Source organism: Equus caballus, chromosome 1, assembly GCF_041296265.1.
Source record: "Equus caballus isolate H_3958 breed thoroughbred chromosome 1, TB-T2T, whole genome shotgun sequence".
Classification (NCBI taxonomy): domain Eukaryota; kingdom Metazoa; phylum Chordata; class Mammalia; order Perissodactyla; family Equidae; genus Equus; species Equus caballus.
Window position 1 is genome coordinate 105295338 of NC_091684.1, and position 27986 is coordinate 105323323.

Sequence of the window (27986 nt, forward strand, 5' to 3'; positions counted from 1 at the left end):
CTGCCTCCTCACCGGGATTATTTCAAAGCAAACCTCAGACATCAAATCATTTCATCCACAAACACAAGACCTTAAAACCTTTTCTATCATAAAATCTGTTAATCCTCTGGTCTTTTTGTCTTGCACTTTCAATCTTATTTATATTTTGAATAGACAGCCTATTCACAGGGTTCAACACTCAGAAGAACAAAAGAATACACTGAAGACTTCGTTTCCCACCCCGTTCTCCAGCTGCCCGGGTCCTTTCCTGGGAAATGACCAGCATTATCAGCGTCTTGTGTATCTTTAGGGTCATTATATACCACATATAAAAGCGAATTATGTGCTTTCCCCCTTTCAAAATACAATAGCTAAGCTACTTGAACAATGATCTGCGCTCAGGTTTTGTTACTTAACAACATGCCTTGGAGATTGTTTCATAGGGAGCATCCTAGTTCTTTTTTCTAGCTCCATCCCTCCCCTTGCGTGGATGTGGAGCGGAGTTCAGCTGCCCCATCTCGACTGGCGCACATTTGGCTGCCTTCCAGCATGGACAGTGTTGCAGGGACGAGCCCTGTACACACACCGTTTCGCTCTTGTGTGTGAGGGTGTCTGCAGGGTCAGTTTCTGGGGGCGGAAGTGCCGGCTCAAGGCGGGCACGTGTTCACGATGGATGGACGGTGCCAACTGGTCTCTGGCGGCTGAGTCAGTTTACACACTGGCCAGTAGAGCAGGAGTGCTCCTCCTCCTGCTCTTGCAAATGGCGCGTGTCACCATGTTTTTAATCTCCACTGATCTGGTAAGTGAAGAACAGTATGCTAGGAGACATACTTTTCAATTGTCTTTTTAAGAGCGTTATTGTGCATCTTTTCACGTGTTTAAGGGCCCATTTGAATTTCCCCTTTTCCAGTAATTGTTTCTTCATAGCCTTTGCCCATTTTCCTCCATTTGAGTCATAGTTGGTTCATTTTTAAATGACTTCTGGGAACTCTTTATATATTAGAGAAATCAGCCCTTTGCCTACGTTATGAGTTGCAGTTTCTCCCCAGTTTAAAGTTTTTCTTTTGACTTGGCTTGTGGTAGTTTTTGCGATGCAGAAATTTTTATTTTTTTATGTAGGCACATTTATCAATCTTTTCTTTTGAGGCTTCAGGTTTTGTGTGATACCTAGGAAGGCCTCCCCACTCCGGGATCTTTATTTTTTCATTCTCCGGGGTTTCACTGAGTATTACAAAACATGGTCTGCTTTTCACGTGGGATGGCCCATAATCAGGTGGGGAGACCACCCTTCATTTAACCAGTCCCCCACAGCTGAACATTTAGGCTATTTCTGATTTTCCTGAATTACAAACAACACAGCAGTAGAAAGCCTCGTCCGTAAATATTCTGTTTTATTAGGTTACGTTCCCAACAGTGACCCTCATTCCTTTCCCCAAATGGCCCTCCAGAATGTCGGGCTGCACTTCCGCCTCGGGGCACATTTATGCCTCTTAAAATGCCCTTGGAGCCCAAGGCAGAGAGGCGAGAACCCAGGGGGAGACTCCCTCCCGGCCTGCTTGCACCTTTCCTGGCTTGTGAGCCACAGAGGGGATTGTGTCCAAGATGCTGGCGGAGGGGGCCAGCAGGAGGAGCCTGGAGGGGGAGCAGGGAAACCCGGAATAGCCGCTGGGGTCTCACTCAGAGCCTCCTTTACTCGGAATTCTGTACTCCAGTCAGCTTGCGCCTGGCTTTAGGAGCAAGGCAACACATGCAGAAGGGGGTAAGGCTGCTCCTGAGAGGCCCCGGGGCCCCTGTAGTTTCCAAAGGAGGAGCCAGTACGAGCAGAGTAAAAGGCATCAGTCAGAAAACAGCCTGGACCACTCAGCGCAGGGCTGAGCCGTCCCACAGGTCCCAGCAATGACGAGGAGGAGCACATTCGACTGGGCCATCTCTGAATTTGCTTCTAAACCTGAGATTCTGAAGGCATCTTGAACATTGTGGTAGGCGGAATAACACCCCCTCCCCAAAGAGGCCTCTCCCCGTGTCGACGAAAATAGTCCATAACCAATCTATAAATGAAAATGTGGGTGAGTTTATTCTGAGCTTAAATCTGAGGATTATAACCCGGGAGAGTCTTTCCACAAAGGAACAGAGCACTCCAAACAAGTGGGGTATACAGGGTGGTTATATACCCTCAAAGAGTATGTTTCACATATGATTGAAATGTCCCTTTTACAATAGTCACGAGGCTGCTCCGTCAGCATAGCGATTGATGGAAACAGCAGATAGGTCTGCCGTCTCAGTGACCGCCGCGGGGTGGCAGATGTGTTGCCTTGGGCTAGGGGGTCACAGATGAGCGCTGCAATCGGTTCCCAGCCTAAAGAAAGATGCTTAATCCCCAAGGAGATGCCAACGTTGGGAGGGGGAGAGACGTTGCACCTTTATCTCAAGGGCCTTTGCTCTTGCCATAGGGACTCTCTAAAGCAGATATACAATGCATGCTCAATGGCCTCCTTCAGGCCGTTTTGGAAAGACAAGGTCAGGCCGAATTAGGTCCACACAAAATGGCTTCCTCATATACTCCAATATATCCTATTACTTGCCATTTTTATTTGTCACCTGAATCCGCAGAATCTGAGACTCTGTTAGGCTGTGTGGCAAAGGGGAATTAAAGTTGCCGATGGAACCAAAATTGTTCATTTTAAACCCTAAAATAGGGAGATTATCTTGGACTATCTGAATAGACACTATGTAATCAGAAAGATTCTTTAAAGCAGAAGCAGGAGGGCTGGCCCCGTGGCCGAGTGGTTAAGTTCGCGCGCTCTGCTGCAGGCGGCCCAGTGTTTCGTTGGTTCGAATCCTGGGCGCGGACATGGCACTGCTCATCAAACACGCTGAGGCAGCGTCCCACATACCACAGCTAGAAGAACCCACAACGAGAAATATACAACTATGTACCGGGGGGCTTTGGGGAGAAAAAGGAAAAAATAAAATCCTAAAAAAAAAAAAAAAAAAAAAAATTCTAACAACAACAAAAAAAAGCAGAAGCAGGAGGCAGAAGAAGGGTTCCGTCGGAGTGATACAAAGTCAGAGAGACTGCATGGGCCGCGCCGGCTTTGAAAACGGTGGGGCCACAAGCCCAGGAGTGTGGGCTGCCTCTGGAAGCTGGAAAAGGCAAAGAAAGGATGCTCCGCAGAGCGTCCAGCAGGAAGCCTGGGGACGTGCTTGACTTGAGCCCAGTGAGACCCGTTCTGGACCTGACTGACAAAGCTGCACGAGGATAAATGTGCAGGGTTTCAATTTGTGTTAGCTCCTCACGGCAGCCTAGGAGACGACCACAAACAGGATCCAGCACTGCGCAAAACAGGGGCCCAGAGCGGAGGAGTCCTTGTCCCGGGGCGCGGCCTCTGGAAGCAGGATCCGCATGAGAGGCACAAACCTCTAGCTCGGGTCTGTTTTTCACTCGGTCCTGCCGCACGTCTACCTTTTTAATGCTGAGCCCCAGGTATCCCGAAAGGTAAATTATGTCCCCTGGAGAGATTATTCAGTTAACCGGAGGATGCGTGGTTTCTTTTTCTGGGTGAACCGGGCTCTCCCCTCAACTCGAAGGGCGAGGTTCTGTGCGCCTCCCCCAGTGGCAGAAGCTGTCCAGATGTGGGGGACCGGAGCCCTGGGGCTGCAGCCACAGCGGGGCTCAGGGGCCACAGGGGAGCAGGAGCCCAGGTACCCCCACCTCCACCCCCACCCCGGGGGGCTCCGGGGAGGCTGCGGGCGGGCAGGCGCGGGGAATCGGGCGGCGCTTTGGTCGGGCGGCCTAAGGAGTTAACCCCGGAGGAGCGGTGGTCGGGTCAGGTTACTTCCCTTTACACAGTCGGGGAAGGAGGAGTCAGGTCCTGGTGGGGCAGTGGCGGTGGTTGGCCGGCTCCTCGTCCCGGGAGGGGGCTCCGAGCGGCCGAGGTTGAGCACCCGGACGGCCGCAGGCAAGTGGAGCGCGGCTCCGGGGCTGCGGGGCGGGCGGGGGGCGCGGAGGCTGCGGGGCGGTCGGGCGGCGCCGGGACTGCGGGGCAGTCGGGGGGCGCCGGGGCTGTGGGGCGGTCCGGGGGCGCCGCCGAGGTCGGGAAGGGACCTGGACGCGAGCGTGTGCGGAGCCCCGACGTCTGCTGCCGACGCCCCCTCCCGGGTGGGCGCACCGAGTCCCACTGGGTGCGGTGAACTCTTGTGGCCAAGATCCCGCTCCAATGTCGCGGCCCAGGCAGCCCCCAGTGGGCCTGTCAGCGGTCAGGGGCCTCCCACATGGAGAAGCGGCCCCAGGGGCGGGGGCGCAGACCCTCTGGGGAGGAAAGATGGAGAGACCCCGCGGGTGCCGCGGACCCCGTCCCACTGGCATCTGAGGGGGTGGAGGACCGGTCGAGCCCGGGACCTCAGCGGCCGGGTTTTGTGGTTCGCGTGGTCAGAGCCCTGGTCCCAGGCCGACCTGAGCGCCCACTGAGGCTTAGTCCCCGGGTCTCTAGACGCCCCGGGCTTCTCTGGGCCTCGGTCTGTTCACCTGCAAAAGGTGAGGCTCAGCCAGGGCCCCTGGGTCATTTGGTTCTGAGCAGGGGCAGCAGACCTGGGCCAGCAGGGGAACAAGAACAAGGATGAGGCCGAGAGGAAGTGGGGTTCCAGTCCACCAGAGACTGGCCGCCAGCCAGGGCAGCAGGCTGGGCAAGCCAGGCAACGCCCCCTCTCGACTCCTCCCTCCCGGCAGCGCGCTGGCATCCTGGGCCATGTCAGACCTCGGCCACCAACCCATGTCCTGAGGAGCCCTGGAATCTCAGGCTGGCCTATCGCAGGAAGGATGCTGGGAGAGCTGCTCTCATTTCACAGATGGGGTAACAGGCCCCCCAGTGGGAGGCAGCCCAGCGCCTCTCTCTGCTTCCCCGGGGGCCTTCTGGGCATGGGGCGCCAGCCCCTCATCACTCCCACAGCCCTTAAGCCAAGTCCTCCAGCCCCTTTGCTTCAAGAGTTTTCTGGCTAAGAATTCTGGGGAGCTGCGTGGGGGTCCCCTCGTGGGAAGGGGCTGAGGTGTTGGAATTGGGCCTAGTTCCTGGGCTTGTGGCTCTGGAGGAAGATCCGCGACCCTGTGCTGGGGGTTATTTGAGAGTCCAGGAGCGGGTGACAAGGACCGTGGGCCAGCTGCTCACACTGAGGCCCCTGGGTGCCTTTGTTCACACCAGCCCACAGCCATCACCCAGCCTGGGCCCCACCCGGGGTGCTGTCAGCAGAGATCCTGCAGTGGCTCTGGCTTCCCCCCCCACCGGGAGGCAGGGCCAGGGTCCTCCACAGGCCTGTGTCTGGCAGCCCCCAGCGCTCCCCTGCTGATGAGAAGTTCTATTTCCCAAAATCACCTGCAGCTCCTGGGCCTGGTCTGGGGGTTTGGAGTTCCTGGCCCGTTTGCAGAGCCCCCAAGCAGGCTTCCACCAGGTTCCAGTCTCCCAGCTGTTCCTCGCAGCAGCCACGCCCTCTCCATGCCCCTTAGTGTGCGCCTAGAACATTCCAAAGAAGGGACACCCAGTTCCTCTCAAAGATGGTCAGACCTTCCATCCTGCCCAGATCTGCTTCTGTGACTCGTTATCACGTGTCGGTGTGCTGAAGGCGTGCGTCTCCTCCCGCGTCTCTAACCCCCTGGGCGCTGTGCAGTAGACAGTGTGGGGGGCTCTGTGGAGGGTGCTTTCCGAGGCATGTGTAGTGAAGGCTATAGGACCTGCCATTAACTAGCTATGTGACCTTGGGCACGTCACTTACCCTCTGCCTTGGTTTCCTCAGCAGCCAAATGGTGGTGATTATCTCGGGGGGGGGCACTTAGTGGGTGCTCAAATTACACAGATGGGAGTTGCCAGGTAGGATTTCAGCCCAGAATGGACCCTGCACGGCCGGTTGTCTCTGCCCCGCCCCATGAGGGCCCCTCTGCTGCTTCCCTCCTGAGCGCCCTGCCCTGGGCTCAGGAGGCTGAGGCCAGAGAGCAGCTGACTTTCCATTGGGGCCTCCTGAGGTTCCCACAGGAGGGACGAAGTTGGAGGCTCCCACAGGAAGCACCCTGGGGCCTGGCCCAGGCCCAGCCTCCTGAAGCTGTGGGTGGAGGCTTTAGAACAGAAGCCTGGGAGCAGGCAGGGGCCTGCGGGGCCAGAGTGTGGCCTGTGCTGGGACCCCAGGCTTGTCTTCGCCCCCACTCACTGCTCCTTCAGAGCAGACAGGTGGCTTCAGGATGTCCCGAAGCTCCCAGCTGGCCCAGCCCTGCAGCCGATGGGGGAAGCTGCATGAGGTGACCAGCAGCATCTCCAGGCCCCGCGGTCTGCCAGGGGCCTGCATCACAGGGCGGTTGCCTGACTGCCCTCCTCTGGCCCTCGGCTCTCCCCCCACAGCCCCGCCCAGCTCCTGGCAGGTTCGTGTTTGCACAGAAGGCAGCTAGTATCCCACCTCTGAGACAAAGCTGCCTTTTTCTACTTGATCCATGTCTTCTACACGTGTGGCTATGACTTAAATGTTCTCTAGCATCATCGTTGTCAGCCTTAATTGTTTTTTAAATTTAGGAGAACTTTTGTTCTCTGGACCAAAACGCAGACAGGGCAGAAATGTGAACACCCGCGGAGAGGCTGCTTCAGCCGAGACGGGGCTAGAGGTGCTCAGCTTCTCCCCATCGCGGGCCCAACAGGAGGAGGGGCGCACACACTCTGCTGGCCTGCAGAAAGCCCCTCCTGGGACAGTCTGCAGGTGACACCGTCCCAGAGCCATACAGGATGGAGAGTGAGTCCCAAAGTGGGGGCAGCTATTCAGGGTGATTTTAGGGGCCACCTAGAGGAATAGCTTTAAACCGACAGTCATGAGTTGACATGTCTATTGGAGGAAATATAACGAGAGGCCCAACGAGATTCCCTGGTCACTATTGCTCAGAAGGAGAGTAGGCAGTGAATTGATTTAAAGAAAAGCACTCAGTGAATGATGTGCAGGAGGAGCACATGGGGCAGAGCTCTCAAAGGTGGTTCGTGCGCACAGTCTGGGGGCCCAGGGAGGCGTGCGTGTGTGGGGAAGCTGTCCTGGGAGCCGGGCTCGGAGTTACTGCGCCTCCCGCCTTTACCCGCAGTCTCTCATCTTCCTACTGATGTGTCCATCCCACGAGTGTGTGTGGCCCCCTGCTGTGTCCTATGTCCTTCCTGGTGTAGAGGATGCCACCCCCGTGGCACTCAGAGTCCTGGGGTCTGGGAGGGCTGTCCAGGGATGGCATCAGTGTAGTGAGCCTCCAGGACGAGTGGGCGGTAGGTGAGGCAAAGACAAAGGCTTTCCAGCAGCTTGGGTTGGGGTGGGGCGGTGAGGGAGGGAAGAGTGTGGTGGTCTTGAGGGCGGGGCAGGGGCACAGAGGGCGACAGGGGCAGAGGGCTTGAGATGAGACCAGAGAGTCACTGGGGGCTGGATCTGGCTGGACCTGTAAGCCATGGCGAGGATTGTGGATGCTGTCACGCATTTAGCCGACATTTATCATGTTCCTGCCCTGGGCTAGGCCTGGAGGGGTGCACAAAGTCACAGAGCCTTCCCTTCAGGTGCCTCGGACTGGTGGCAGGCTTCTGAACACCTAGATGGCCTTTTCATAAGTGCTGTGATAGAGGTGTGAACCGGAGGCCAGGGGAGCACAGAGGGGAGAGGGGCTGCCATGTATGAGAAGGCAGTGATATTTGAGCTGGGTTTTGAAGGATGAGTAGAAGTTTCACAGGAGAGAGAGGAAAGGCATTCCTGGCAGCGGAACCACGATCAGTAAAGGCACAGAGCTATGAAAAAACCCAGAGGGTTTGGGGAAATGCCGGCAGCTGGAGCCATAGTAGGCACTAGGAAGAGGAGAGGCCAGGGGATCGAGTCCACGGAAGTCTTCTGGCTCCAGCCAGAGTTGAGGTTTCCCTCCACAGGCAGCCAGGACTGGAGACCAGGTTTGAGCAGGAGAGGAAGATGCCTCTGCCGAGGGGTGTGGTGAGCTTGGGTGATGGGCAGGACAGCACTGCCACCACTGCCCAGAGGGGTGTGAAGATGGCCAGGCCTGGGCCACGGCCAGGGCTGGAGGCGGGCCCTGTGCAGGAGCACAGAAGGTGGGGGCTGCGGAGCATGCCCTCTCTGCGTCCCAGCCAGGGCCGGCCTGGCACCCGGAGCAGGGAGCTCTCATCACGGGGCGGTGGGCTGCATGCCACGCCAACTTTGAAGACCACAGGCCTTTTCCAAAAGGGTGAAGCTTCCAGGCAGCTGGGCCCGTGGTCTGAGTCCAAGGCAAACAGGAAGCGCCCAGGGTGGGCAAGGCAGGGCCTCCTTCTTTGTTTGGAGAAGCGATCAGTCCAAGTGGCTTGGGGATCTTTCTCTGCAGAGATGGGAGGGGCTGCGGGCCCAGTCAGGGACATGGGAGACTGGGGTCGGGGAGGCAGGGCCCTGGGTGCCAGCCCACAGGGGCACCGTAAAGACGGCTCCCTTGGCAAATTCTGGCCTTGATGGAGGGGGACTGGGAGCACATGCTACGTCACCCTCGGGTGCTGCTGGTCCCTGTCACCGTGCCAGAGCTGGAGCCCTCTCCCGGGCACTTGCCTTCCCTCTGATGCCCCTTGACCAACAGCCCGGGCCTGACGGGGGTGGCTGGCAATCATCCCTCTGCAGCTGTACCTGGATGAGTTCATCTGTGCGTGCGCTGCGTTCCAGCGTGCGGTCACTCACTGAGCCTTCCCGCAGGGTCAGGATGGCAGGCCCAAGCCAGGGCAGGGAGCGGCGGACGAGCTTGGTCCCTAGGAGCTGATAAGCTGACGGGGCAGTCAAATGGGACCTGAGATGTGTGTGGCTCCAACAAGAGTGCTGCCTGTGTGCCGTGGTTGCAGGAGGCTCGAGAAGGGGGCAGAGGGTTCTCCCAAGGCAAGAGTGGCGGCGGGGACAGGAGTGGACAGGGGCTAGAGAGACTGGATAAGAAGCCACTCCTGACCCGACTCACTCAAGTATCATTCCCCGTTCACGCGTGTGTGCGTTCACGCAACAGATGTGTATTGAGCACCTGCTGCGTGCGAGCCAGGCACCGTGCCGAGTGCTGGAGAGCAGAAGCAGCCAAGGACCTGCTTCCGCGGGGCCTCAGGTGGTGCGGGAGACAGTCAGGACTCAAGTCATCACCACACAGATCAAATGGGAAACTGCACTGCATTATGGGGCTTTGAAGAAGAGGTCTGTGGTGCTGATGGAGCTCATGGGGCTAGAGCAGGTCAGTGAGGTCGAGGCCTCTTCTCTGAGACACACTTGAAAGATGAGTAGGAATGAACCAAGGCAACAAGGGAGAGAAGATGAGCCAGGTGGAGGGAACAGCACGTGCAAAGATTCTGTGGTGGAAGGGCTGGATGAAGGCCAGAGTGGCTGGAGTGCCATGACACAGGGGAACGTGGTGAGAACGAGGCTGGGAAGTGGGCAGGCTGACAGCCGCTGAATTCTGGGTCCCTTTAGAGTATTTGGTCTGGATTCTACCGGCAAAAGGAAGGTTTTAAGCAGTGGTGGAAAATGACCCAATTGTGTGGCGAGCAGGTTTGCGGGGTCCCGAGTGGAAGTGGGGAGTGGACGAGGGTCCCGCAGTGTCCACATAAACAGTGGAGTGGCTTTGCCCGAGGACATGGCCAGATCAGGGGACAGGGACTTGGAAATGAGTGAGGGTCAGGACAGGTCAAGTCCTTGGAAACTGGGCTGCTGGATGGCAAGGGTGACGATGAGCATCGTTCTCCTGTGAGGACGGATTTTACTGACTACGTTACACAGTGTCTTCATTTCTACCACAATCGGAAAAGAGGCAAAGGCTGAGCTCTGAGAAAGAAGGGACCGATTGTTCGTTTCTGCTGTGTGGCATTTCATGTTTTCTCATTCGATCTTTTGAACACACATGAGAGGGGAATACTGCTATTTATTGATGAGGAGAGAGGTCTCAGAAAGGTAAAGTTATCAGCCCGAGGTCTCGACTGGGAAGAGGTTAATCCTCCCCCAGCCTCCTCTCTGAAACAAAAAAAGGAGAAACAACTTGTTTTTTCCGACTCAGTGAGCTGATAATTGAGGGAAAAGTTCTGGCAGGGAGGGAAAGGGAGGGGAAGCTGGAGGGGGGACTCCCTCCTCCGGGAGATACAAGGGCCGCATCGCTGAGCAGCCCGGGCATCCTTCCAGGCTCCCACCACGGGCTGCCCAGTGTGCTCCTGACCAAGCCACACGCCGACTCTCCTGGTCATTGCATCTTTCCCCTCGAGCTCCTGGGAAGTGCTTCCCTGACTCTAACCTAGGTCTTCCTGCCTCTGTCCCCACTGCCTTGGCTGGCAGGCTGACCAAAGCCACCTGGCCACTCCCTCTACCTGCTGAGCCTGAAGCCTGCTCCCTGCCCTTCTGCACTGGGGCAGACCCCTGGGCAGCCAGCAGCCTGTAACCAGACACCATTTGCTCCCAGCAGGCAGCCCTGAGCCGCAGTCCACAAGCTGTTCCCTGATCTCCGCTCCTGAGCCGGGGCAGAGCGTGCCCCTGCCCAGTCCAGTGACCTTCGCCTGTCTGAGCCCTGGTTAATTTTTGCCCAGCCTTCAGGCAGTGGGGCTCCTCCCCCTTGGGGATATAAGCCTGGCCCAAGGTGGCTCTGGTCCCCACCTGCCCTCAGCCTCCCCAAGCTCCCTCTCCCAGCCATGGCCAAGGGCTTCTACATTTCCAAGACCCTGGGCATCCTGGGCATCGTCCTGTGCGTGGCGGCCGTGTGCACCATCGTTGCTCTGTCTGTGGTGTACACCCAGGAGAAGAACAAGAATGCTGCCAGCTCCACTGCGGCCAGCACCAGCCCCCCGACGAGCCCCAGCACCACCGCGGCCACCACCTTGGACCAAAGCCAGCCATGGAACCGATACCGCCTACCCCCGACGCTGGTGCCAGAGTCCTACAACGTCACCCTGAGGCCCTACCTCACCCCTAATGAGCAGGGCCTGTACATCTTCACGGGCTCCAGCACTGTCCGCTTCACCTGCAAGGAGCCCACCGACGTCATCATCATCCACAGCAAGCAGCTCAACTACACCACCACCGAGGAGCACAGGGTGGTCCTGCGGGGTGTGGGTGGCGCCCAGGCCCCCGACATCGACAGAACTGAGCTGGTGGAGCTCACCCAGTACCTGGTGGTGCACCTCAAGGGCCCACTGGAGGCGGGCAGCCTGTACGAGATGGACACAAAGTTTCAGGGGGAGCTGGCTGATGACCTGGCAGGCTTCTACCGCAGCGAGTACATGGATGGCGATGTCAGGAAGTAAGTGGAGGGGCCGGCCTGGCGGGGGCAGATCCGAGATGTGGAGGCAGAGTCGGTGCCTGAGGGCCAAGGAAGGGCTTGGATTCCAGGCCTTTGAACCTTCTGGAGCCCTAGGCTGGCCCATCCCTCCCTCTGCAGGCTCAGAGGAGAGAAATTTGCCCAAGGTCTCCCAGCTAATACGGGGATGGAGCCTGCCAGGACTTTGATCCTGAGTCCAGAGGAGCTCTGAGCCCCCATAGTCAGCGGGTGTGCCTGGCCAGAAGCTGTGGCGGGGGGCAGGGTTAGGCCGGAACAGCCTGCTGTGCACCCCTTCCTCTGCATGCCCAGCAACACCCTAAAGCCCCCCTTCTCCCCCCCACCCCCATGGGGTGCAGGCCTTCTGCCGGCACAGCCTCTAACACCGTGGTTTGGGCAGGGTGCTGGCCACGACACAGATGCAGGCTCCAGATGCCCGGAAGTCTTTCCCGTGCTTTGACGAGCCATCCATGAAGGCCAGCTTTAACATCACCCTCATCCACCCCAGAGACCTCACGGCCCTGTCCAACATGCAGCCCAGAGGTGAGCGGGGCTGTCCGGGGCCTCACGGCCTTGGGAAGCAGGGACCTGGGCTGGAGTGCCGGGTGGGGGCTGTGCGTCCTCAGCTATTTGGATTCTCCATGCCCAGGTCCCAGTGTCCCACTTTCTGAAGACCCCAACTGGAGCATCACCGAGTTTGAGAGCACACCTGTAATGTCCACATACCTGCTGGCCTTCATCGTGAGCGAGTTCACGTATGTGGAGTCGAAGTCACCCGATGATGTCCTGGTACGGAGCTGGGCCATCCCGTCCTTCCCCGGATGGCATGGTCCTGGCCTGAGGGGCATTCCTGTTGATCCTCAGCCCTGTCCTAGCGCCTGAGGTGTTCAATGCCAGGATGCAATGCCAGCTCTGAGGGTAGGGATCTCAGCAAAGTCTTAAGCTCTCTGACCCTCAGTCTCTGCCTCTGAAAAATGGGTCCCAACTCGTGACGGGTGTTCCCAGCTCACGGCCACCAGACGATGGTGGCTCTGACCCTTGTGACTCCCCAAAGGCTCCTCCCTAGGACTCAGAGCCCCTCAGAGGCCCCCAGCCTCTCCTTTGCTGACCAGGCCTCCCAGTTTAACCTAGTTGGTGCCCCCGCCAGCCTGCTGGGCCCCGGGACTCGGGCCGTCTGCACCAGGACTGTAGAGGGGCCCTGAGCCACATCCATCCTCTTTGCAGATCCGGATCTGGGCTCGGCCGAGCGCCACTGCAGAGGGCCACGGCAGCTACGCCCTGAATGTGACAGGCCCCATCCTAAGCTTCTTCGCTGGACATTATGACACACCCTACCCACTTGACAAATCCGGTAGTGAGGGGCCTGTGCACCGGGGGGTGGTGGATGGGGCTCCAGACCCAGAGGCCACGCTGCCAACGGCCGGTCTCCCCAGACCAGATTGCCTTGCCTGACTTCAACGCCGGCGCCATGGAGAACTGGGGGCTGGTGACCTACCGGGAGAATTCTCTGCTGTTCGACCCGCTCTCCTCCTCTAGCAGCAACAAGGAGCGCGTGGTCACCGTGATTGCTCACGAGCTGGCCCATCAGGTAGCCGCCCCATCGTGCGGAGGGCAGAGGAGGACACTGAGGGGCTCTGGGAGGAGAGGGCGCAGTCCCAGCTCTGCCCTTGGCCGCTGAGAAGGGAGGAGGGCCCACTGGCCATCGGAGCAGGGAGGAGTCACCCTGACGTCGGGGAAGTCCTGAGCCCGTGCCTGGCTCGTAGGGGCCCACAGTGAATGGCAGCTCTGGGCACTGTTAGTGACCACAAGGCCAGAGCGGCTGGCCGGCTGACCTCCCTCCCCTGCAGTGGTTTGGGAACCTGGTGACCGTGGCCTGGTGGAACGACCTGTGGCTGAACGAGGGCTTTGCCTCTTATGTGGAGTACCTGGGTGCTGACTACGCAGAGCCCACCTGGAATCTGGTGAGTCTGTGGGGTCTGGGAGGGCGGGGGAAGCTCGGGTCACCCCCTCCCGGCCTGTCCCCTGATGGGTGCGGGGATCTGCAGAAAGACCTCATCGTGGTGAACGACGTGTACCCTGTGATGGCCGTGGATGCGCTGGCCTCCTCCCACCCGCTGACGACCCCTGCTGATGAGGTCAACACGCCGGCACAGATCAGCGAGATGTTCGACTCCATCGCCTACAACAAGGTGCTGCCCAGCCTCGGTGCTGGTCCTGAGACAGTGGGGGTGTGGGGAGGGAGGAGGGACTCCCCCCGCGGAGGAGCATCTGTGCTGGCACGATGGGGGCACAGGGCTCTGCTCGCTCAGCACAGCCCTCTGAGCCGCCTCTCCTCCAGGGAGCCTCGGTCCTCAGGATGCTGTCCGACTTCCTGACTGAGGAGCTGTTCAAGAAGGGCCTGGCGGTGAGTAGCCCCTGGCCAGCCCTGGAGGGGGGCTTCCTCCGGCCCCAACCCTTGTCCCGGAGCCCCTGCCATGGAGGTTGAGTGCAGCACCGGGGCGCAGCCAGCCCTCACCATGTCCCGTCTCCCCACAGTCCTACCTGCACGCCTTCTCCTACCAGAGCACCACCTACCTGGACCTGTGGGAGCACCTGCAGAAGGTGGGTACCGGCGCGCCCTGAGCTGCGTGCTGGGCCCTGAGACACCGAGGTCTCAGGGTGGCTGGTGCATCACAGCCCAGCTCCGCTGCTCACCAGCCGGGCCGGCAGTGGGAGCCTGGGTGCTTCTCTGTAAACTGGGTGCCGCGAGGGCTCCTTGAAGGGCTGTGGGAGGGCAGGGCTCAGGGCCTGGGCAGGCAGCCTCCTCCTGCTGCGGGAGCTCAGAAGGGGCCGCGGAGGCCCCAGCACAGAGGTGGGAACGTGCCGAGCCTTCCTCTGCCAGGACCCTGGGAGCCCATCCGTCCTCAGCAGCACTGCGGCTGCCCTGTGCCCGGACTGGCTCCTCCCGGGCAAGACCTTGCACAGTCCAGCACCCTCAGCAAGCTCTGACCCTCCTCCCGGCCCACCTTGTGTTCCTCTGCCCTGACACCCCAGCGTTCCTTGTCGGTGGGCACACCCTCTGCCCGCCTCCAGCCTCCTGCCTTCCCTCCCCGCCTCTCCTGGGGCTGGGGTCTGCGCCTCCATCTCCCGGCATCTCCGCTCCCTCACGGCTGTCCCCGCCCCTTCTCTGTGGCCCTCCTCAGCCCCACTGACCCCCAGAACCCTGGGCCCCAGGCCTCCTCCCCAGCTCTCCCCCACTGCTGGCACGGTCCCTCCAGTCCCAGATGCTCAGGCTCCACGGCCAGTCTGACCAGGGAGGGGGACCCAGGGCCTCGTCACAGAGTCACAGCTGGGCTCCAGTGCCCTCCTGGCCAGTCTCCAGCCCAGCTTGCATCTGCCCTGAGCCTGGTGCCCACGCCACCTGCCCCAGCCGGCTGACAGGGGGCACTCACTGCCTTGTGCTCCCTCCAGGGCCTCTGTCTTCCTTGCTCTGCCCTGGTTTCCTGCTCCCTCCTCCCCAGAGCTGAGCCCTCCTCCATGCCAGGCGCCCCTGCAGCACCCCCGCCCTGCCTCTGTCCCTGAGCCCTGTCTCTGCAGCCCCGGAGCCCCCCACCCTCAGCGTGTCCCCCTGCCCTGCTCTGCTCCCTCTCTCTTGCCCTGTTCTGAGCGTTTCACTTTCTCAGTTACTGACACATGTCCTTGGCTTTTTGTTGCTATTACGAAAGCAATGCACGTGGGTGGGAAAAGCTGAGAGAAGACAGTAACGCCCCCCCAGGCCTGTCCCCAGAGCCCGCCTGGGAGCAATTTCCTCACACCACGGTGGCACCACCCCCCCGCCGGCCTGTGACAAGGACACTGGTTTCCCTCCCCTCCGTCTCCTCTCCCCAGGGTTGTTGAGGCTGAACCTGGGCAGCCCGGGTGCCCCTCCCAACACGCACCCACCTCAGGTCGGGGCCCAGGATGGGCACCCATGGATTTGTTTCATCAGTATGGGATGAACCGGAGGCTGGGACGCTCTCGGCTCCTGCCCTCGGCCCCATGTTCCTCCACTGCCTCCCAGCAGAGGGCAGCAGTCGGGGGAGGCCAGGGGCTGCAGGGTGGCCCTGGGTGGGGCGGGGCGGGGGGCAGGCGGTCCACTGAGGGCCGCCCATCTCTTCTGCCCAGGCTGTGGACAACCAGACCGCCATCAGGCTGCCTGCCACTGTGCGCACCATCATGGACCGCTGGATCCTGCAGATGGGCTTCCCCCTCATCACCGTGGACACCAAGACAGGGGACATCTCCCAGCAGCACTTCCTCCTTGACCCTGACTCCAACGTCACCCGCCCCTCAGAGTTCAAGTGAGCAGATGGGGTCACTGAGCAGGTGTCCTAGCCAGTGTTCGGAGGGGCAGTGGCTCTGGGCCCCCGACCACGCCAGGGCCTGGCCTGCTGCGGTCCCAGCCCGGGGACTGCAGGCGGGCTCTCCCTCTGGGGCCGAGAGGACTGGCCCCCGGTGCTGGAGTCAGGCAGACTCTGTGAGCCCGGGCAGGCATGCCATCTGCTGGCGGTGGCCATGAGCGGCCGTCTCCCACCAGCTGGCCTGTGGCTCTCTCGTTGCAGCTACCTGTGGATTGTTCCCATCTCATCCATCAGAAATGGTGCACAGCAGAAGGAATACTGGCTGCAGGGCGAAGCCCAAAGTAAGCCAGCCCCGCCCTAGTGCACAGCAGCCACCACCCCCTCCCAGCTCCTGGCCCATGTTCTGGGCGTCGGGGCGGGCCTCAGCCAGGCCTTCCTTCATGGTTTCATTCAACAAATGGAGCCGACTTCTTTGGGTGTAACCTCTACTCTGCTGCTGCCCAGCTGTGTGACCCTGGGCAAGTTACCATCCCTCTCTGATGTCCATTTCCTCATCTATAAAATGGGGCTGAGCATAATATCTACCCCATGGAGTTGTGTGAGGATTAAAGGTGAGCATCCACGGGAACTGTTTAATCAGTGCCCAGCACAGAGTGTGAGCAGCCCTGAGCCCAGGCACTGAGGAACCCGAGGTCAGAGCGGCTCGTCCTCTGTCAGGCCGAAGCTGCTGATGGAGGGAAGGGGCAGCTGAAACTTTCCAGATCTGGGCAGAGTGCTTTCCGGAGCTCTGTGAGGCCTCTGGGCTATGGGGCGCCGTGGCAGGGAGCTGGAGTGGGGAGAGTCTACTCCACGGAGAGTTCAAGGAAGGCTTCCTGGAGGAGGCGAGCTGAGTCTCAGGGGAAGAGCCAGAGTCATCCAGACTAATGGTGGCAGAGAAAAGCACCCCAGGCAGAAGAAATGGCAACTGCAGGGGAATGAGGTGGGAGAGAGCATGGACTGAGGGGGCCTGGGCAGAGGTGCACCCTCCATGGGAAGCTGGCGCCCGAGGTCCCTGCAGGCTGCAGGCCACAGGGGCTGTGTCCTCAGGCCAGGGAAGCTGGCCAGGCGGGAGGTGGGCAAACGATTAGGTCTGACCTGCAGGGGTGGCAGGCTCCCCTCTGGCAGCCAGGAGAAAGGAGGGAAGGAGGCCATGAGGGTGAGTGCTGAGGGCCGATGGAAGGACGAGATGAGCGGGCAGGGGCTGACGGGACAGGGGGCTTTCCCTGGGCTTCCCGCTCGGCCACTGGGGTGTGACAGAGCTGATACAAGAAGGGAGAGACAGAGAGAGACAGGAAGAGAGAGATTGAGAGAGTCAGAGACAGAGAGAGAGATAGAGACAGAGAGAGATTGAGAGAGGCAGAGACAGAGAGACGGACAGAAAGACAGAGAGAGAGAGGGAGGAGGAGGAGGGGCAGCGGGGAGGGGATTCTCAGGGGACCAGGCTGTGCCGATAGAGGTGTCCAGGCAGCTGTCACCTTCCGGCCCGTGGGAGGCGGGCGGGCACTGAGGTTCTGAGCCAGCCTGTGGTCTGTCTGAGGGCCCCGGCCAGCCAGAGGCAGGTGGGCCTGGCAGCCGAGCCCCACACCCTCCTCCCCTCTCCTCGGCATCACCGGGGCCGAGGGCCATTGGGCGCCAGGCTGCAGAGGAGGCTGCCTTGGCCAGGCCCAGAGAGAGGAGGCCCAAGGACCCGCCTGGGCCTCCTGAGCAGCTGCCCCAGCTCTGACTCTCCCGCAGACCAGAGCGAGCTGTTCAGAACCACAGGGGACGAGTGGGTACTGCTGAACCTCAACGTGACGGGCTATTACCAGGTGAACTACGATGAGGACAACTGGAGGAAGATTCAGACTCAGCTGCAGACAAACCCTTCGGTGGGTGTCACCACCCCATCCTGTCCCCTGCCTGAACCCAGCTCCAGGATGACACCAGATGGCAGGTCCTTCCCCCACCGCCGCCCTGCAGTCACGTGCTCTCTTGCCCTCCTAGGCCATCCCCGTCATCAATCGTGCGCAGGTCATCTACGATGCCTTCAACCTGGCCAGGTGAGAGCCCCCTTCCTCCTGGGCGCCGCCTGGCTCAGCAGTGGAGGGCCTGGTGACATCAGCCAGAGTGAGGGCCCCCTCCTGTCGGTCTTCCCGTGAGCCAGGCACCACGCAGCGGCTCCCCAAGCTCCAGCCTCCTCGGCCCTTCGCCCCGAGACTGTTAGTGTTCCAGCCCACCTTCCCAGTAAGGGAGCTGAGTCCCAGAGTCCGAGTACTCACCTGAGGTCCTGGGGCCCATGACAGCAGGACACCGGCCTGTCTGGTTCCAAACCACATGTCCTCCAGGGCAGCAGGCTCTGCCTGAGGGCCACTTGAGTGCCAGGCCGCCGTGCTAAGTCCTAACACTCTGGGTAGGACAGGACGGGAGAGATGCAGCATGGATATGCAAACATTTATTGAGTGCCTACTGTGTTCCCGAGAGGTGCTAAGTTCTTTGACAGGAGTGATGTCACCCATAGACGTGGGCATTTGTGAACAAATGTGCACAGGCGGCCTGAGGAGGGGGAGGAGGGAGGCCCGAGGCCTGAGTCCCTCGGAGGAGAGGCGGGCAGAGTAAAGAGCAGGGCCTTTGGGTCCTTTGGAATCTCAGCTCTGTCTCTTACGGGCGGTGTGGCGTTAGGCAGTCTCTTCACCTCGCTGAGCCTCAGTTTCCTTACTGAAGGTGACTGGCGGTAGGTGAGGGCAGGGTCTGGGCTGGCCTGGTTGGTGGTACCCACAGCATCCACGGCCCCCCCCAAGCCCCGCACCCCATGACCGCTGAAGCTGCTCGCTTGGGGCTCAGGGACTCAGCTCCAGGACGGGGCTGGGGTTCCCTTGGTGGGGCTGGACTGGGCGGGGCTGCTGACTCTGTTTGTCCCCAGTGCCCAAAAGGTCCCTGTCACCCTGGCGCTAAACAACACCCTCTTCCTGAGTGGAGAGACAGAGTACATCCCCTGGCAGGCGGCCCTGAGCAGCCTGAGCTACTTCCAGCTCATGTTCGACCGCACCGAGGTCTACGGCCCCATGCAGGTCAGTGGTGGCCACGGGGCAGCTCTGCAGTGGCGGCGAGGGAGCTGGTGCAAATCTCGCCGGGGTGGGGGCACCACACTCAGTCCTTTGTTGAGGGCAGCTTGGCTCATGGTGGAGGGGCAAGAGGGACAGAGGGCTGGAGGGCGCGGGCTCCAGAAGGGGAGTAGGGGAGGAAGGGATGAGGGTAGGGGGGTGGGGCGAGGAGGACACAGACTTTCAGCTGGCAGATGGGGAATGAGCACTTTCAGGAGGCACGGGACATGGGCTGGGCTGGGGCGGTGGCCTGGCCTTCTCCAGCCGTGGCCTTGGGCTCCGTCTTCAGCCCAGAGCAGGCCCTGGGAGGTGAGGCCCAGGTGAGGGGGTGGAGGCGCCTTAACGCAGAGAGGCAGGGGTGAGCCCGTGCCAGGGGCCCAGGAAAACTCGCCTGCTCTGGATGGAGCCAGACTCACGAGGATGTCCACGGCAGTGCTGTTTATAAAACACAAAGAAACAGAAACACACGAATGTCCAACAGCTGCGGTTGGTTAAGGAAACTAGCACATCCGTCTGATGGAATATCCTGGAGATCACACTTGAGATCATGTTTTCTTAGACTATTTTCACATTACTTATTAACTTCCTAGTATGGTAGAAGAAGTATGATGGGAGTGAGGTTTAACTCTTTCTAACTCATTTACCTGCCTTCCTCGCATCCACCCCATCCTCCTGATGCAGCTAAGTCACGACGTTTGTGAAAGCGGTAATCAGCCTTCATTCGTTGTGGTTGTTTACAGATCCTCCTCTGCTGAGCCTTATGAGGACTAGGGTCATGTTTCCTTCTTCACACATCTTGTGCGAAGGTATCAGATGTCGCATCCCTTTGCTTTTTCCTGGAGGGATCCCTCCTGGAGCCCTCTGTCCCTAGCTCCCTTCTAGAACTTTCCAGAACTTTCTATTCGGCTCCATGCTGGGAGGCTTTCCCAAGTTGCCTCTCCTCTTTCCTGAATCCGTGACTTCTTCCTCGATTTTCCCCCTTCCTGGGGCGCACGTCCCCCAGGAGTTCCTGGGAAAGGCTCGTGAGAGGTGGGCTTGCTGAGGTCGCTTGTCTGAAACTTCTTCTCCCTTCCCACTGCATTGACAGTTTTCCTGGGTTTAGAAGGTTCCGGGTTGGAAATTATCCTCAGAAAGTTCAGGTCCTGCTCCACCCACGTCGAGCCTCTGGTGTTGCTGCTGAGAAGCCCGGAGACATTCTCATTTCCGTTCCTTGAATGGGGCCGTCCCCTCCTGGAGGCAGTGGGCTCTGCTCCCACCTGGGCGGCCGACATTGGGCGTTTCTCAGCCGCCTGCTCTTCAGTCACGACGTTTCTGTGGCTCCTTCACACTCTCTTCCCCTCCTTTGTCTCGGGTCTCTCTCTCTGGTCCTGGTCCTCCATCCTCCTGCTCTCACGCTGGTCCTCCAGGCTTCTGGTCCTTCCATTTCCAGCTTGTTGACGTTTTGTTCTGCCCTGGGGGGCGCGCCCTCAGCCCAGCTCGCCACCCCTCCTGACAGACCGTTTGCACTTCTTGGATCCTCTTTTCAAATCCAGGTGCTGGCCCCGGCTCCCGCGTCCTCTGCAACATCTCTGAAGTCCCGGGGCGTTTACCTGGTTTTCCTTTTCTCCTGTGTGTTTGGTCTCCTTTCAAGTGGGAGGCTGAGCTGCCCCTTGGGATGTGAGCGTGTGGCAGGAAAGAGCAATTGGAAGCCCCGTGGGGAGGGGAGTTTCTCGATGGGGGTCTTGCTGTGGGGGGATGGGGTGGCCAAGTCCCTCCTCATGAGGACCCTCAAAATTAGTGTCTGTGAGAGTCAGCCCCATGGTCTAGCGGTTAAAGTTTGGTGCTCTCACTGCCTCAGGAGCCCAGGTTTGATTCCTGGTCACAGAACCACACCACCTGTCTGTCAGTAGCCTTGCTGTGGTGGTGGCTCACAAGGAAGATCTAGAAAGACTTACAACTAAGATATACAACTATGTGCTGGGCCTTTGGGGAGGAAGTGAAAAAACAAATGAAAGGAAGATTAGCAACAGATGTTAGCTCAGGGCCAATCTTCCCCAGCAAAAGAAAAAAAAAGCGTATCTGTCAGTGTTTTCCCTTGAGAGCACTGCATCTGCAGAGGGTGGGCCTCTGTCCTGTGATTGGGCTGGTGGTGCTCACACTCTGGGAGAGGAGTGGGGAAGGAAACTGGGCACCCCTTTCCTATGTGAGCTTTCCCCTCTGGCCCTCTCTGCAGCCCAACGACCCTCCCACGTGTCTGGGGACCCCAGTTCTTAGCCATCTGCTCAGCCTGACCTGAGATAGGGGCGGGGCTGCCTGCTGCATGAAGAGAAGGGGGACTCAGGGCTTAGTTAATCCTTCTACGGACTGAGGCTCCAACACCCTGTTTGCAGCCCTGCATCACTCCTGTCCTGCTGTCCCGTCCCTCTAATTCTGACCTTGTCCCCACGAGTCTTGCTCCCGTCCCATCCCCGGGATGGGCCCACTCCGCCCTCCCCCTCGTCTCCTGCTCTGCGCCCTCTGCTCTCACACTGTGCAGCCTCTCATCCGCTGTCCATCCCTTTCTGTTCTCTTGGTTCTTCGGGGTTTGCTCCTTTGTCAAACGGAAGTGGCTTCCCGTTGGCACACATGACCATCTACTGTGTGGAAGCCCGTCGCAAAGGATCTTAATAACGTGGGTGGGGCTTACGGTACAACGCGAGGTAAGAAGAGCAGCGGGCAGCATTGTAGACGTGCCAGGTAGAGCAGAGAAACGAAGGGGTGGACTCCCTAACTCGGAAATCATCGTTTTGGTGAGCTCCGGGCAGTCCTATCCTCTGCCCATGCTTTTCTGTGTTTTGCGGAATATGTATGATGATATGATCAGACGGCGGGGTGTGGGGAGGATGGGAGGGTGAGGGGGGTGGGTGGGTCCCACGCTACAGTAAGAATGGTGACATGTGGACGTGGGGTGTTAGAATGGACAGAGGCTTTGGGGAGAAAGAACCTCGGGGCAGTCATCCGAATCCTGGCCGAGGGCTGGCTCCTGCGGGCACGCCTGGCCTTGTGAGGCCGGAATCTCTGGCCTCTTTGCTTCTGCAGCCATCAGCCGCGGCTCCACGGGCCCGACCACGTCAGAGGCTGTGTGGGGTCCAGGTAGGTCAGGCCCCACTTGAAGCTGTTTATGTTTTCTTTTCCCCAGAAATACCTGCAGAAGCAGGTCAAACCCCTCTTCGAGTATTTCCAGGCCACCACCAGCAACTGGACTCAGCGCCCAGAAACCCTGATGGACCAGTGAGTATGACCTCTCCTGGTCTGGAGGGCACGGGTGGCCCAGCCACCCTGGCAGGGTCCTCCCCTGGAGCTCCTGACTCCTGGCCAGACCAGGGCCACCTGCAGGGAGACACCCCCACCAGGGAGATTTCCCAGCCTGAGGCTCTGTGGGGCCCCTGGGCCCATCTGGCCCCTTTGTACAAAGGACCAGACTGGAAACTCCGAGGTCCCCTCACCGGCTTGGTCATTCAGACTGTAGGTGTTGAAGCTGGGGCTGGAGCCTGTCGGGGCCCCTCTGTGTCCCCGGGCTCCCTTTGGGACCAAGGAAGCTGGGGCCCAAGGCCGAAAGCAAATCGGGGGACCCCAGAGGGCCTGATGGGCTGCAGCGTAGACAGAGCCCCAGCCCCACGCCCTGCCAGGAGCTGTGTCTGCAGGGGGCCCTTTGCCAGAGTCGGGGCCAGGCATGCTGACCACCTGTCGCCTCTGGGCAGGTACAACGAGATTAATGCCATCAACACCGCCTGCTCCAACGGGCTTTCTGCGTGTGAGGATCTGGTCTCAAACCTTTTCGCCCAGTGGATGGGAGACCCCGATAATAACCCGTGAGTGTGTCCCCTCAACCTTCCTCTGTGCCTCAAGCCCACACCCTGTCCTCCCCAGCCCCTCCCCACCCTCCCCGCTGCTGCTCCAGCCCTGACGCCCCCACCCCCATGCCAGGATCCACCCCAACCTGCGCTCCACTGTCTACTGCAAAGCCATCGCCCAGGGTGGCGAGAGGGAGTGGGGCTTCGCCTGGGAGCAGTTCCGAAACGCCACGCTGGTCAACGAGGCTGACAAGCTCCGCACAGGCCTGGCCTGCAGCACCCAGGTCTGGATCCTCAACAGGTGAGGACCGAGCGGGCAGGGGAGTCCCCTCGTCCCGGGATCAGGGGCCCGCTGTGGAGGAGCAGGCACCAGCCAGGCCTCCACACCTCGTTCCTGGGGTCCTACAAACCTGCGGGTGGGGCAGGACTCTCCCCATTAGAAAGACGCTGGGGCTCAGAGAAGCAAAGCAACTCGCCCAAGGTCCGCACGCTTCAGTGAGAGTGGAGATGGGAGCCAGGTCTGCGTGCGTGTCCTGCGCTTTACCTCCTGCAGCCTCTCAGCCTTTACTTGACAGCAGCTCAGTCCCCCTGTCTGTCGAGGGCTCCGGTGCAGCTGGACCTGAGTCCTTCTGGACGTCCAGCTGGCTCCCCAAGCCCGTGGACGAGGGCTCCTGCTCCCACTGCGTGCCTCATGTGCCGTCAGCTGGGCCCCAGTACAGAGGAGCCACCCTCAGCGTCAGAGACAGGAGTGGCCGCCCAAACGGTGCAGGGCTCGAAGCCCAGTGCTCCTTCCTTGTCAGATATTTATCAGGCACCAGGTCGTGTCGGCCACGACACCTGGCGTAGCCAGTGACCCAGCTTAGGGAACTCAGTGTCCCATCCACAAGAGGGAGGTAGGACCAAGGAGTCCTCAGCCCTCCCCTCTGTGAAGGGACATTGAGAGGATGTGGGGAGGGGTGTGGGGAGGGCAGGGCCCTCGCCGTCCTCGGTTCTCTCCAGTCGTCCGACGGCAGCCCTTGGAAGTAGTCACTAACATGGCACCCTGCCTTCACAGGTACCTGAGTTACACCTTGAACCCTGACCTCATCCGGAAGCAGGACGCCACCTCCACCATTATCAGCATCGCCAACAACGTCGTGGGGCAAACTCTGGCCTGGGACTTTATCCAGAGCAACTGGAGGAAGCTCTTTCTGGAGTGAGTCTGCAGAAGCGTGCGGGAGATGTGTGTGCCCAGGCTGGGGGGCCCGGGGTGCTCTGTGTGCACGGGCCATCACAGGGCTGGGGGCAGTGGACACTGCCTAGGAGCGGTCAGAAGTTAGCAGAGCTGGAGGTCGGCTGGGGGGCAGGAACTGAAGACAGGGCGGGTCCATGCCATCTGTTTCCCACGTGGGGGAAAGAATCAGGCCGGTGGGAGTGTTCTCTGGAGAGATGGGAGCGGGGACACTGCAGCCCAACCTGCATTCAGGTCCCTGGTCGTGTCTCCTTGGGCGTGTCATCTCATCTCCTCGACAAGACGGGGACAGTCACAGCGTAGTTGTGTGGACTCAGTGTTGCCTGCCATCACTGAGCGTTGGTCCCCGGCCCCCTCACGGTCCCTCTCTCTCCCTGCCCTGCAGCTACGGTGGAGGGTCCTTCTCCTTCTCCAACCTCATCCGGGGAGTGACGCGACGCTTCTCCACCGAGTATGAGCTGAAGCAGGTACGGAGCCCTGGGCTCTGGGGCGCCACCCCAGTCTAGAGGGGCCGCCATTCAGCTCCCCCAAACCTGGTCACGGGGGAGCCTGGGCTCCGTGTTGCCAGGCCTTCCTCATTGACAGGGGCGGCTGGAGGTCCAGACGTTTTGCATGATGACAATTCAATTAAAAAGATTCACGTTGGAATTTTTGTGTAGGCAAAAAGTAAAGAGAATAATATAATGACCCTCCATGGATCCATTCCCAGACCGAACAATTATCAACATTTTCTAACACTTTTTTCGGGTGGACGATTTTCAAGCAAATTACTGATATCATGTAATTTTACCTGTAAATACTTCAGTCATATCTCAAACAAAGGAACTTTTTAAACGTAACCCCACTGTCATTAGCAAACCCAAGAAAATCAACAATTCCTTCCTCCCATCTTATACTCAGGCCATTTTCAAATTCTCTAAGTTGTTTTTTTAAAAAATTCTTTTTGCAGTTGACACGTATGTTTCAATCAGAAGCCAAACGAAGTTAACTTATTGCATTAGATTGATTTGTCATTTTCTTTTTTCTTTCTGCTTTTTCTCCCCAAATCCCCCCAGTATATAGTTCTATATTTTAGTTGAAGGTCCTTCTAGTTGTAGTACGTGGGATGCTGCCTCAACATGGCCTGATGAGTGATGCCATGTCCCCCCCAGGATCCGAAACAGAGAAACCCTGGGCCACTGTAGCAGAGCATGAGAACTTAACCACTCGGCCATGGGGCCGGCCCCCCGTCATTTTCTTAAATTGAGATATATTTCATATATTATAACATTCACCATTTTAAGTGCCTTTTAGTATATTTTGAAGGTGTACAACCATCACAACTATCTAATTCTAGAATATTTTCATTACCCCAAAAAGAAACCCCATATCCATTAGCGGTCACTCCCCTTTCCCCTGTCCCCGGCCCCTGGCAACCTCTACTCCACTTTCTGTCTCTGTGGACATGCCTATACTGAATATCTCGTGAAATGGAATCATATGCTATGTGGCCTTTTGTGTCTGGCTTCTTTCGCTTAGTACAGTGTTTTCAAGATTCCTCCACGTTGTGGCAGGTTCATGCCTTTTTACAGCTGAGTAATATTCCCCCGTATGGATGTACCACCTTTTGTTTATCCATTAATGAGTAGGTAGATGTTAGCGTGTTTCTACTTTTTGACTATTATGAATAACGCTGCTATGAACATTCACATACAAATACTTGAGTGAACATATGTTTTGGTTTCTCTTGGGTATACACCTAGCAGTGGAATTTTGGGGTCATTTGGTAACTCTAAGTTTAACTTTTTGAAACATTGCCAAAATGTTTTCCAAAGTGACTGCACCAATTTACATTCCCACCGGCAATGTATGAGGGGTCCAATCAATTTCTTTGTTATTTTCATTTTCTTTCTTTTTGAATTATAGTCAACCCAGTGGGCAGGAGGTGGTATCTCATCGTGGTTATGCGTTGCATTTCCCTAATGACTAATGATGTTAAGCATCTTTGCAGGTGCCTATTAGTCATTTGTGTATCTTGTTTGGAGAAATGTCTGTTCAAATCCTTCGCCCATTTCTTAATTGGGATATTTGTCTTTTTATTGTTGAGTTGTAAGAGATCTTTATATATTCTGAATACTCCGCCCTTATTAGATCCGTGATTTGCAAATATTTTCTCTCATTCTGTGCATTGTCTTTTTACTCTCCTGATAGTATCTTTAGATACACGTAAGTTTTCAATTTTGAGGAGGTCCAGCTGGTGCTGGTGCTTTAGGTGTCATGTCTCAGAAACAGTTGCCTGATCCAAGGTCGTGGAGAGTCACACCCGCGCTTTTCCTGAGAGTCTTGTCAGTGTAGCTCTTGCATTCAGGACTTTGATCAGTTTTGACTTAGTTTTTGTGTGTGGAGAAGGGAGGGGTGCAGCCTCCTTCCCTTGCAGGTGGCATCCAGTTGTCCCAGTGCCGTTTTGAAGAGACTGTTCTCTCGCCCAGTGTATGGTCTTGGCGCCCTTGTTGAAAGTCAGTTGATTATAAAGGGGGGATTGGTTTCTGGGCCCACTTCTATGTCCTTGATCCCTCTGTTTATCCCGTTGCCAGTGGACACTGTCTTCATTACTGTAGCTTTGTAGTGAGTTTTGAAATTGGGAGTGTGAGCCCTCCAGCTTTTTTTTTTTCACAAGATTGTCTGGCTATTCTTGGTCCTTTCCATTTCTTTATGAATTTCAGGATCACATTCTGCAAATTTCTGCAGAAAAGGCATTTGGAATTTTTGATAGAGATTGCATTGAATCTGTAGATGGGTTTGGGGAGTATTGCCATGCTAATAATATTAAATCTTCCAATCTATTAACACAGGTTTATTTGGGTCTTTTCTCCTTTTATTTGGGCCTTCCTAATTTTTTTCAGCAATGTTTTGTAGTTTTCAGCATACCCATATAGCAGTTCTTTTGTCAAATTTATTCCTAAGTACTATATTGTTTTCATTGCTATGGAAACAGAACAGTTTTCTTAAATTCATTTTCAGATGTTTCATTGCTAGTGTATAGAAATACAACTGATTTTTGTATCTTGCTCTATGATCCTGCAATCTTGCCAAATACAGTAGTTTTAATAGTTTTTTTGTGACTCCCTGAGGGTTCTGTGTATACACAATCACGTCACCTGCAAATAGAGAGTTTCACTTCCTCCTTCCTGGGTTCCTTTTATTTCTTGCCTAATTGCCCTGAGGACAACCTCTGGTACTAATATAATCTTTCAGTCTGTAACATCTGTTTTTTTAAAAAAATACCATTTATTTGTTGAAGCCACTGTGCCATTTGTAGTCTGGAACGGGCCGCATTCTGAATGTGGCGGGTAGCGTCCTTGCAGTGTCTGTTTAATGTGTCCCCCTCTCCTACCTGGATGGGATCAAGATTGCAATTCAATTCAAAGTGAGGTCGACTCCATGAAGAAGCATCAGTGAAGGGCAAACCCTTTGAGGAGCCAGATTTAGCCCCGGGGCTGTCATCTCCCACCGCTGCCCTAGATGAGGACTTGGCCGCAGGCTCCTGTCCTGGAGAACAGACCGTGGTCCCCGCTGGGGCTGGGGAGGGGGCTGATGTGGAAGGGAGGACGCAGGCCGGGCGGCCCTCTCCTCCGGGCTGTGTGAAGACCCCGCCTGTGGCTAAGACTCTCCCTTTTCCTGGCAGTTGGAGAAGTTCCAGGCGGACAACAGTGACATAGGCTTTGGCTCCGGCACGCGGGCTCTGGAGCAAGCCCTGGAGAAGACCCAATCCAACATCAAGTGGGTGAACGAGAACAAGGACGAGGTGCTCCGGTGGTTCACCGAGCACAGCGACTAGTCCTATCCCCACAGTCACCTGGCCCCGTGTGAGAGGCCCATGTGCGTCTGTCCCAGGGTCCCGCAGCAGGGCCCCCAGTGCTGGAGCCTGAGGCACCCGCGTCCTGCCCTCAGGGACGATGGCTCTGGCCCACGTTCTCTCCACTTGTGCGACCAGTCCTGCTGGCCAGACTGTCCAAGCACCTCCCAGCCCCTGCCCCTCATGCCAGCCCCACCCCAGGGCCCTGGGGCTGATCTCAGGGAAGCCCCGCCCCAGAGCCAGATGAGCAGGAGTCCTCGATGGACAAGAACAGCCTTGGGGCTGCCTGCCCCCCCACCCCCCCACCTTCCCGTAAAGACCCTGAGCCTGAGGAATCGACAGGGCAGCAGATCTGTATATTTTTGTCTAAGAGAAAATGTAAATAAAGGGTTTTTGGATCA

At 57.9% G+C, this 27986-nt stretch overlaps 1 protein-coding gene across 2 annotated transcripts; it reads left to right on the forward strand.

Annotated features, from left to right (window-relative positions):
- The first annotated feature begins 3808 nt into the window (after nt 1-3808).
- LOC111767504 (aminopeptidase N) lies at nt 3809-27986 on the forward strand. 2 transcript variants are annotated; one of them, XM_070266423.1, is made up of 21 exons: nt 3809-3942; nt 10428-11254; nt 11670-11812; nt 11919-12058; nt 12494-12620; nt 12703-12857; nt 13117-13230; nt 13315-13458; nt 13608-13673; nt 13805-13870; nt 15413-15588; nt 15850-15929; nt 17362-17495; nt 17611-17666; nt 18527-18674; nt 21865-21956; nt 22427-22537; nt 22653-22820; nt 23574-23714; nt 24136-24217; nt 27415-27986. In XM_070266423.1, the coding sequence occupies exons 2-21, from the start codon at nt 10647-10649 to the stop codon at nt 27565-27567; spliced, it is 2904 nt and encodes a 967-aa protein (XP_070122524.1). In that variant the 5' UTR covers nt 3809-3942; nt 10428-10646; the 3' UTR covers nt 27568-27986. The 2 variants fall into 2 exon arrangements, with proteins under 2 accessions (XP_070122524.1, XP_023505693.2); XM_023649925.2 differs by having other exon boundaries at nt 3838-3938; nt 10421-11254.